The 12,037-nt window shown below is 32.5% G+C and overlaps 2 protein-coding genes across 2 annotated transcripts in view; one reads left to right on the top strand and one right to left on the bottom strand.

The window, feature by feature from the left end:
• The window catches only part of LOC145622457 (cationic peroxidase 1-like), a 31,639-nt gene that overhangs the window by 5,984 nt on the left and 13,618 nt on the right, over positions 1-12,037 (bottom strand). Inside the window, exon 3 of the mRNA XM_081676408.1 lies at positions 781-887. Within this exon, the coding sequence (XP_081532534.1) occupies positions 781-887 (107 nt within the window). The remainder of the gene's footprint in view (positions 1-780; positions 888-12,037) is intronic.
• Positions 4,374-8,025, top strand: LOC145623695 (cationic peroxidase 1-like). Its single transcript, XM_081676551.1, has 4 exons — positions 4,374-4,639; positions 5,549-5,740; positions 7,006-7,171; positions 7,436-8,025. The coding sequence occupies exons 1-4, from the start codon at positions 4,409-4,411 to the stop codon at positions 7,888-7,890; spliced, it is 1,044 nt and encodes a 347-aa protein (XP_081532677.1). The 5' UTR covers positions 4,374-4,408; the 3' UTR covers positions 7,891-8,025.

The raw sequence follows: 12,037 nt of genomic DNA on the forward strand, positions 1-12,037 counted from the left end.
ATCTATGTTTTTAGCTTCATAGACACGTTTTCTATAAAATTGGCATCTTGCTAAGCCCACCGTGTGACTACCTATATATATTTGAGAGAAACAAAAAAAAATGACTTTAGGTTATCCGTCTAAAAAATAATTCATACAATACAAGTAAAAGTTGTTACGAACAAATGTTTAGATCAGCTGATAAAGGGAGTTGTACGTTTCAGCTAAACTAAGGTCCCTGTTTCGAGACTTGGAAATCCAACATAACTTGTTAGGAAGTGTTTTTCCAGTTATTCCCAAAAGTCTATCTTTATTTTGAAGTGGAGCATTGTGCCAATTAGCAATTGAAAAGTGGTAATTAAGTAAGGAAAATTATTGTTACCTGCTAAAGCCACAAATTCATTCTTATTGAAGCCTTTCATTGCGAAGGCTCCAATTTGTGTACTAACATCTCCAAGAAAGACAGGAACTAAGGTGTCAGCCAAATCTTTATGTGCTTCAGTTGAATCTCTTCTTCCTAATGGCGTTGTCCAACTTGGTCCACCAAGCTAGGAAAAAAAACCCAAAATAAAATCATAACAATTCAAGTACTTGGATAATAATCTATCTACATTACATATATTGGTGTTAATTAGTATTGGTCTAATTTGCATTTCATATCTATCTTTTTCTCAACGTGTGACAAGGGGCTTATACAGTTATACCCAATATTAGGTTATTGTATTCAAATACCAAAATAAATTGTTAAAATGCACTTGTAGAATTATTTGAAAGGACTTATATAACGTTAATTACTCATACCATGACAACAGAGTCTCGAGCAGCCACTGCTAAGATATCTGCACAAGATACCACTCCTGGACATGCTTTTTCTAGTTGAGCTTTGATCGCGTCAATGACTTCAAATCCTATTGTTGAATTGCCATTTACGAATGCAGTTCTTTCTCCGATTGCACTTTGAGTGTCATCGAGCAAAATAGAACCATCACAACCCTAATGTTTTTGCAAAGATATAGAACATATTACACAAAGTGCAAAATTTTGATGATCACATGCATTATCCCCCTAGCTACACCATATGCCCTGAAAAAAATGTGGAATAACATATGGATGTGCATAGACACTTTGACCTACATTTTTCTTCAATTTTAAGGATAATCCTTTACCTCATAAATTTTAGCTAGTAGAAGTAATTTGTTTTTTCAATTTTTTTTTCTAGGATCAATAATTAGGAGCCACCAAAAAGTTCATGATAGAAACAAGTTCATTATTGATATTATCATGCAACTCCTAAGATCAAAAATCTTACACCAATAAGGCAATCAATGAAATGAAGTCTCAACAATGCTGCACCCATACGAGCCTCCTTTGCAACCGCCGATTTAACTTGGGATTGTATTATGGTGTTTGCCTGAGGACATGATGTTACATAGAAGTTCTCAGACAATTGAGCGAACGCAGACCCGAAAAGGATAGAGATCAAGCAACATTGAAGAGACAAGGAGGAAGCCATGGTAAAGATCAAAGCAAGCTAAAGAAAAAACATAGAAAACAATTGAAGTAAATCACGTAAGATATTTAAAGTTCATAGTAATATACAGCTATGCTTTAGTAATAGGCATGGTTACAAATCTAAAATCTATTTTAAGGTGCTGTGTCATTGCCTATGGTAATGCATGCAAAGTGCAAGGCAAATCCCTTATTTAGACAAAGAGTAAATAAAGTTATCTTTGTTTTCTTGTGTTTACAAAACATCATTCATTTAAAATTATCTAATACCGTACGTATAAGAAATAATTAACCTAATTAATTCAGTATTATGTATAATATGTGCGTGGTATACTAAGTTAAGCTTGACCTAGTTATATTATAAGGAATATATATAGCTTTTAATTCAACTTTGATACTAGATAGCACTTCAATTTTCATACGTCTAAATTTCATCTCAAAATGTCTAGTCCACTAATTTAAGATTAATGTCTACAATTCATACAATTAACATTGTTAAAAACTATTGTATGTGTTGAAAAATTGATAAATCTCAGATTCTCATCCAATATCTTATGTTATCAATATATTATATAAAATGGTATTAATATATTGGTTTTTCTTAATAATCTATGGTAAACTTTAGTAATTTGACTCGTCAAAAAGCAAAAATTTCGAGTGATAGAGTAGTTAAACTCTCCAATATTTTCATTAAATCTTACATCCCATGATGTCACATCTTGACAAACTACAAAATTACCGGAAATTTTCAGTACTTTTTTTTTCTGGGGGTAAAATTTTCAGTACTTGAATGAAGTGTCACGACCAGATTCGGAGAATTATCAAGTAAATCGTGCTTTTATTGAGGGAATAACCCACGTGTTAGCCCATAAGTAAATTACCATGTTCCCTCAACATTGACAAAAAAAAAAAAAAAAAAGAGGGTGGTCCAAAAATCTAAAATGCTACTTTCACTCACTCTACTGTTTCGGATTAAAGACTTACGATATTTAATATTTATGATAGTCTCTAATAGTTCCTCCGTTTTTAATTACTTATATGAGTTGCATCACATTAACTAAGGGTTCGTTTGGCATTGTTGCGGTTTTCAGTTTTTTGTATTTTAAAAGTGTATGATATATGTAATGAAATGAATAAAAAATTAGTCAAACTTATTAAATCATGCTAATTTTGAAAACTGGCAACAGAAAAGTGAAAACACCTTTTTCTTGTTTCCTGTTTTTGGTTTTTTGTTTTTAAAAAAACTGAAAACTCAAAACAAAAAACAATGCCAAACAAGCCCTAATATATATATTTTGAGGCAAATGTTTGCTATAGTGGGCGTGTCTGATCGAGCCAAGCTATTCTCTAATTATGACATAATGGTTAAATATTACTCGTATTATTGGTTAGTAGCCCAACTTTTGAACCCAAAATCTGTCACTGAACACATTGCCCAAAACAAAACTTTAAAGTCATAATGTATTGAATAATGCATAAGATAAAGTGATCTGAATCTAGAGTAAAGGTTTAATATGTTAGCATTTCGTATTATTGAATTTATCAATAATAATTATATATATAAGAGATAATGTAATAGATCTCGGCTATTAGCTAGGAAACGAACAATCCTTACATCACTTTAAGACTTTTTATAAGATAATATTACGGAACTATTTTAAATGTGCTACATAGTATTAAGTAACTCATATTTATAATAATATATTAAAGTATTCTAAAGATATTACTTTTAAATCAATATGAAAAATATATGTTTAACTTAAAGCAAGAACAAAAAGAAACAATGCTACTATGAGAAATCTAACCTGGAGATGAACACACCCTATCTAATCTTTTGGTCCTCCTTTTCTAGAAGGAATACTCAAAGTCTCTAACAAATGTACTGACTTTTCGCAGGATTCATCTCTCATGAATTATTAGCTGGCTAAATTTCGTAAAATGTTGATTTTGGATTTGAATTTTAATTTGAAAACTGAAAAGTATTCATTCAAGTGGAAACATGCTCAATTTACAAATGCTTACTTTTGAAGATGTATATGTCCAATAAGGCAGCTTACATAACAGTTCCAAGTAGGAATTATATGACGATTGATTTGATGGATTCGGCTTACAATATTTGTTTTAGGTTAAATACAATACTTTAATTAATATATTTGTTAATATATAATTCTAATTGTTAATATTTATAATTATTTTTAGTAAAATTATGTAAATTGAATTTGTTGAAAATATACGTTAAAAAAAATCGAAAACATCTTATTCTTTAACGACATTTATTCTTATATGCTAGTTAATAAGGGTCTGTTCACATTTACTTAATTTCAGTTCAGTTTAGCTCTAATCAGTTCAATTCAGTTCAGCTCCAATTAGTTCAGTTCAGTTCATCTCATTTCAATAAATGTGAACATGCCCTAAGTATGAGCAAAATAAAACATACGAATATTGTAAAAGTCAAATTGCTGCATCTAAATAAAATAGAGATTATAGCTTAGCTAATTAAAGTCTTAGCATAGCTCAAAAGATATATTCCCATCCTATGTATTAATACAAGTAGTATTATATTTCTTGTTAGCTATTTCAAATTAAGACACACCTTAATGATATATTATAGGGCCTAAGTTTAAAGTTGAAATATAATTAAGAAAAAGAAAATCTAACTACTCCCTATTAATTAATGATTTTATCCATGACAGTACATTTCATTTTGTCCACTTCTACAAATATGTTCTGCTTGGAATTTGGGCCCAACCTAACATTCTTCTTAGAATATTTAATTTACTCAAATTGTTCACACTTTAATTTGGATTGGACTAGATGCTATGATGCTATCATGCTATAAATAAGTCCTTTGCTTTCCTTACAATCCTCCACCTCCCTCTTATTCAAAAACGGTGTCTAGGCTCATTAAGCCATAGCAGAAATGACTTCCTTTTTATCATCTAGTTCAAAGTTCTTCAATTCAAAACTACAATATTGCTTGTTTTGGCTATTAATTGGTGTAGCTTCAGCTCAATTATCACCAAATTTCTATTCAAGCTCGTGTCCAAATGCGCTTTCCACAATCCAATCTGCCGTTCAATCTGCTATAAATAATGAGACTCGCATGGGAGCATCCTTACTCCGGCTTCATTTTCATGATTGCTTTGTGAATGTAAGTCACACTTGAATGCTTCGATCATATTATTTTCTAGCATGTATGCTTGTAATATCCTTTAATAATGTTCTTGAATTAGTTGATCATTTCATGCAAGTTTAGTTAATTTAGAGGAATGTTCAACAAGTTTGCGTTTGCTCATCTTTGTCGGTCCAATTTCATCATGACCGATTTTGAGGTCAATGGTTTTATTAAAGATTTGAATTAGTTAAGGTATGTATTGGTTTATACCATTATTTTTAACGTTATTGATTGAAAAAGTTGAAAAATATCTACATATTCTATATGCTTATAGCAACCTAATCTACTTGTCGCATCGAATATGTTTAGATAGGTAGTAAAAACAAAAAAGAATTGTTGCATATGAAACGTAAAGTGGTCCTACTATAATCATTTTATACCTTTACCATATTACTTATAAATAGTCATCTCAATGCGCGTAACATGTCACCCCTAAATACAGCTATATATTTTAACATAGCATAGATTGTCACCCCCATACTATTTTCACCATTTTGTACTATATATATATATATATATATATATATATATATATATATATATATATATATATATATATATATATATATATATATATATATATATATATATATATATATAATTTATTAACTAATCGTATATTTGAAATATTTAAAAAAGTGTTTAGACATCTATATCTCTAAAATATTTATTTATATATTTTCTCTTTTTAATAATACTAACAACTAAATTTGTGTCAACACACCAAACTAAATAGTATTCTTGATATGATTAGCTATTGTTCGTGCATTAACCGTCCAAATTTTTATTTTTTAATTGAAAGAGAATTAATTATTATTAGTTTGGATTAAGCTTAATTGCATATATCAAACTATTTGACAAATTATACTTTATGTGGACGAACAGGGATGTGATGGTTCCATTTTACTCGATGACACGGCAAATTTTACTGGTGAGAAAACAGCGGTTCCAAATCTAAATTCAGTTAGGGGTTTTGAAGTGATTGATACCATTAAATCACAAGTTGAGAATGTATGCGCCGGTGTTGTATCTTGTGCTGATATATTAGCGGTTGCTGCTAGAGATTCCGTGGTTGCGGTAACAATGCTACTCCCTCCGTTTTTTTTAAATGCATCCACTTTGATTTTTTCACTATTCATATACCATGGTTGACTTGATTTTTTCAAGTCTATAAAATAAATGTTATTATATAATATATCATTAGATACGTCATATTTAGTTTCATAATATAATTTTGTAATAATTTTTACTAATTAACAATTAAAGATATTATTGGTGTACTTTTCAAGTCTTCTTGGATTAAATTAAATTTCCTTACTTTTCATATCAATCAATTAATATGACACATGAACCTATGGACATCCACCAAACTTGTCAAATCTCATGTATAGTACAGTAGTAAGATATAAAGTTAATAAGCACGAGAAGTCATCTATTCACATGGTTACACATTTTAAAGTAATTAATCATCTAATATAAAGTTTTTAAAATCTTATGGAGTAGGTGTTTATGAAGGAGACTTCATAATGGAAAAACACATGTAATTTCCGTGTGTTATTTTTTTTTATTTTAATTATTTTTGTGTTAAAAGAAGGGCAGAAGAGTAATGTTTAGTAATAGCTAAGGTGTGAATAGTAAAAACTAAGTTTACGTTAAAAGTAGTTCTCTTGAAGAGTACTCCGTATTATATAAAATGAAAGGAATACATTATATAGCTAAATAGTTGTAAAAAGATGGCTTAACCAGTAATATATTGACGTATCATTAAACAAACAACACTAAAAAGCTAGAACTCTGTTTATCTTGTGATAAAGTGATAAAAAAAAATAAAGCTAATGTAGTTAATTACTTCCCCCATAATATACTAATAATAATTTTAGCTTTTTTCAATTTGACCATATATACTCAAGCAATACTCCTCTTTAATACTCCACTTTAAACATACACTTTGATTTATATATTTCCTTAGCTACATTTTACCTGCAAATTGCAATAGTACATTTGATTTTCATGCATGTTTTTAATGATTTATAACTTTAACTATTATATACTTTAATTATGATTATATAAAAATAAAAATTAATAATAATCTAGTAAAATCTCACTTGTTTACAGTTTGAACTTAATAGTAATAAATGTTAAAGTGTTGTAAATAAAATAAAACGAAAAAAGTATATAGATTTGTATCGATAGAAGCAATATCAATTTTTAAATACCATAGTTGATGAAATTTAAGGTTTAGATTATGTTTTTGCTTTTTTACTTTTACTTTCTAAGACTTACATTAGAAGGAATGCATGTGTACTTACAATAATTTTTCAATTTTTTGTTCCATAATTTAGCTTGGTGGACAAAATTATACCGTGCTACTTGGAAGAAGAGATTCCACAACAGCAAATATGAGTGCAGCTAATTCCAATCTTCCTGCTCCTAGTTTCAATCTTAACCAACTTATTACTTTGTTTTCCAACCATGGCTTTAATGCCCAAGAGTTGGTTGCTTTGTCAGGTACGTACGTACTCAATAGTTTGTCTCGGCCACGGACATGTTAATAATAGTTTATTGTAAGATTAAAGTGACATTTAAAATCTCACAACGTTTAATAAACATATATATGGTACTGAAATAAACTTTTTATATGCATAGTGATATATTATTACGTACCATATATTCAGCTGTTGTCAAATAAAATAAATTAATAAACTTTTTATATGCATAGTGACATATTGTTACGTATGATATATTAAGACATTGTACATTCATGTATTGCAGGTGCACATACTATAGGGCAAGCAAGATGCACTACATTCCGATCACGTATCTATAACGATACTAACATAAATTCCACATTCGCCTCATCTCTACAATCAAATTGTCCTCGTACCGGAGGTGACAACAACACTTCACCACTCGATACCACCCCGAACACGTTCGACACAGCCTACTTCAACGACTTGTTAAGCCTAAAGGGTCTTCTTCACTCGGACCAAGAATTGTGGAGTGGTAATACTACCGGAACCACGGATAATCAAGTCTCGGCTTATAGTTCGAATTCGACGGCATTCTTTAGGGATTTCTCCAATGCTATGATAAAGATGGGTAACATGAGTGTTCTTACAGGTACAAGTGGAGAAATAAGAACAAATTGTAGGAAGCCAAACTCAGCTGGTTTGAACTTGATTGATACTAAGATTATTGATCTAATCACAACTATATTTAATATGTAAGGTATTGTATGCTAAGGAAAAATAAATGCATTGTGTGTTTTGTGATCTAGTATGTTCTTAATATTTTAATGAACTAAGGAATATATGAAAAATCTTGTAACGGTTTTGAGTTTTATATATGGATAACTTACTGTATACTTCCTTCGCTTTTTTAGTTAATATATTTTGACTATTGCACTATTTAGTGGCCATTTGGTTGGGGTTAATAATCAAAGGGAAAGGGAATGAATATGCCTCATTCCCTTTGTTGATGTTTGTTTGTCATTTTTTTCATTCGCTTTACCCATTTTTATTTTTGACTTTACCCAAAATCCTTCTATCTTGATTCCCCACCCCCCCTAGCCTTTTCCATTCCCTTTCCTAAGCCACCACTACACACACCAGCCACTACCTTACCCACCTACCCCCACCGCACAACCACCTCGCCGAAGCTCGCCTAGTCCTCGTCGGGTGTCGCCGGAGCTCGCCCAATCCTCGCCGGCAGGTGCCGCACCTTCCCATCTCCAAATCAGAACTCGTCGTACCTCCCTCTAAAGAATTCTCCCTTCCCGGAAAAACTTAACTCACCTACGAAAACCCATCCTCGTCCCCTTAAAACCGCCGGCCGTCACCTCCCTTACCCTCGAAACACTAGCCGTTAGGGTTTCGAGGGTAAGGGAGGTGACGGCCGACGGTTTTAAGGGGACGAGGATGGCCTGGGTTTCTAGGGTTTTCGTGGGCGGGGGGAAGGTTTTCGTGGGCGGAGGAAGGTGGTTTTTCGGGCGGCAAGAGGTGGGGAAGGTGTGGCGACGGGCGGCGATGGTGGAGGAGGTACGACAACGAGCGGTGAGGTGGTGGTTGGGCGGTTGAGTGGTTGGAGAAGTCACTACCACCAATGCACAACCCCTCATTCCCATGCCTTTGATTTTTAAAAACAAACAACATAGTATAAAGAAAGGGTTTCATTCCATTCTCTTTGATTCCCTTTGTTTATTCCATTCCGTTTACCCCGTGTGAACCAAACGACCCCTTAGTGTGTTTACAAACTATAGTTTGATTAGCTTTTGTGACGTCACACACATATATAAAAACTTTAACCAATAATAATATCTTTAACTATCAATAAGTATAATTTAAAATAATAGAAGATTAATAATCTACTCATTGAGATGATTCCAACAAGTATCTACATGATATTTTTTTTTCTTATGTATAATTCACAAACATTGGTCAAAGTAGGCTTAACGATAATAGTGCCAAAACTCCCAATGTGACACTTAAAAAAAAGGAGGGAGTATTGATCATATGGGATCATGTTTGAATCATTTCGATCTAATTAACTATTATTTGTACCCGCTTTTTATAATATACAATGTCGATAATTAGATGTACTAATTGTTAAAATTGTATGTTGGCAAATGTGATAATAGACAATATATAAGTTTTAAATGTCATCATTCTGTTGATCTGTTTGTCTTAAATATAGCTTATATACAACCTAATAACCTATATAGATCCAACAATGTGTAAACGTGTAACCAACGTAACTAATTAATCGTATACAAAATTAGTAAAAGAAAATGCATTATGCATAAGATCCAGAAGAACCTAATTTAAACTGAGTACAGATGATATAAAAATTTAATAATTTTAATATAAATGAAAAATAATTCACATATAAACCCGAGTTTATATTAAATTCTAAAACTAATGGTGCGACGCCATAAGTACAAGTTCATATATACTCCATATATACATAGATACTTTGTATTTTTGTAATGAGCAATACTCTTCTGATCTTGAACTATTGTAACTTTTGACTATAAGATTTTTTCAGCTATGTTCATTCTCTAACATTGACCATTTGTAATAAGAAAAAAAAACCCAATCTTATTCACTTGAATAATTAATATTTTGAAATGAATTGATGCTATATTGTTATATATGCACATCAAAATTTAATAAACAATGTATCTAAATTATTGTTTGGATGCCTTGATTAATTAACATAGTAGTATACAAAGTATCTAAGTGTCGTATGATTTGACCCGTGAATCTTGGGTACCTACCTAAATTTATAAAGCCCATCCTTAACAATAAACCACTTTGATGTAATATAATTCTATCATAACAATTTGAACCAGAGCAAACGTCTGAATGATTGAGCAAACTAACAAATCAGATATTTAAATAGGACAATCAATGAAAATACTCCAAATTGTACGTGCATCATCATATTGTGATTGAATTGTCCACATACCTTTTTTTTTTTTGACAAAAGAGCTATCAAAGAAAAACACACTGCAACAGAAAGAAACAAACTAAAACTACAAAAATGGCAATTGTCGTCGCCTAGCGCAACCAGGACCGAGGAACCTTACGAATTTGACACACCAAAAAAGATTTAACAACCGCACGCAATTCTAGAGTGAGCCACCAAACCGAAATGTCCATTGGACCTGAATCCGGAAGCAAAGAGAGAAGGGGTGCACAATCAGAATGAATCCGAATCTTTAAGAATCCTTTGCGAACCACAGCCTGAAGTCCCCATAAACAAGCTTGTAGCTTAGACTGTAATGCCGATCCAGATAAAAAAGTCCTACTACCTTCACCCAAAATCTCCGAAGAATAAAGGTCACGAATAACCCAACCTGCCCCAGCCCTACAAATGGAGCAATCCCAAGCTCCATCGACAATCAAACAAACCGTGGGGCATATGCCAGGTAAACCCCTCAAACACAACCAAGGATTACCTAAAAGCACAGGCGAACTAGACGAGCAGGACCCCAATACAGATTTCTTCCATTCCTAAGATTGGACACAACAGTGGAACCAATCCTCGGCCAGAACTTCAATTGTCCTAGGCGAGCAAACCGCATGTCTGGACCTTAACTGGTTCCGGGAAAGCCAAATAACCCAAAGAAGAGCAAATAAAGACATAATACCCTTCCAAAATTTATGAGAATAGAACTGAGAAACGGTGTCAGCCAGCCAATCCCCAAACTGAGGGAACTGCCAAAGATCCCAACAAACCCCCAATGCTCCCGACTACCATAAAGATCTCACAACAAGACAGTCTCTAAAAGTGTGCGACACCTCCTCCCATTCCTGATGGCAAAAGGCACATATCGGGTCAACCGGACAACCACGATAATGCAGAAGAGATGCCATCGGAAGAGCATCATGTAATAGTTTCCAGCCAAACACCTTCCACCGAGGAAGAATAGGAAGTCGCCAAAACCTCCGCCACCAAGTCGGTGTCAACCGACTTCCACAATTAGAGGTAATAGGGGACTGACAAAGAAAGGCATAAGCCGATTTCGTGGAGAAAACCCCATCCTTGGTGAACTTCCAGTATACAAAATCATCCATTAGCCAATCTTAGCAACCGTCGGAGAATCAAACAACCTATGAACAATCAAAGTATCCCACGCGTAAGAACGCGGATCAAGTAAAGAAGACATAAGAGTTGGCCTAACCGCCTCTGACGGAAGATCCTTGAACTGAACCTGTCCACCAGGAGCCCAAGAATCCTTTAAAATACGAACCCTAGAACCCGAACCAACCTTCCAAACCAAACCCTCAGACAAAACAGACACTCTTGAGAGAAGACCTCAACAACCCCAAGAAGGACAAGAAACCGAGGATGCAGTACCCCCTGCCAACGAAGGGTACTTAGCAAACAGAAGACGGGAAACTAACAGCTGCGGGGATTGAATGATACGCCAACTCTGTTTTGCTAATAAGGCGAAATTAAACGGTGCACATACTTGAAAAGGTTTTCTTGGTTTTTTATCAGCCAATTCTTCTCATGCTATTGATGTTGGCTAGAACTATTCATACTTTATACTTCTTTTGTCGTTTTTTCAAATATCGTTACACTTTTACCAAATATGTATATTGAATTGAGACACATCTTTTACCATTAATTTACCTAATTATTATATGCTAGTAAAAATATAAAAATCGATATTATGAAAATACACATTACCCAACAATACATTATATATATATATATATATATATATATATATATATATATATATATATATATATATATATATATATATATATATATATATATATATATATATATATATATATATATATATATATATATAGTACACACACACACACACAATTAAGGGCATGTTCACATTTACTAAAT

The sequence above is a fragment of the Chenopodium album genome, chromosome 3, assembly GCF_948465745.1.
Source record: "Chenopodium album chromosome 3, dcCheAlbu1.1, whole genome shotgun sequence".
NCBI classification, from domain to species: domain Eukaryota; kingdom Viridiplantae; phylum Streptophyta; class Magnoliopsida; order Caryophyllales; family Amaranthaceae; genus Chenopodium; species Chenopodium album.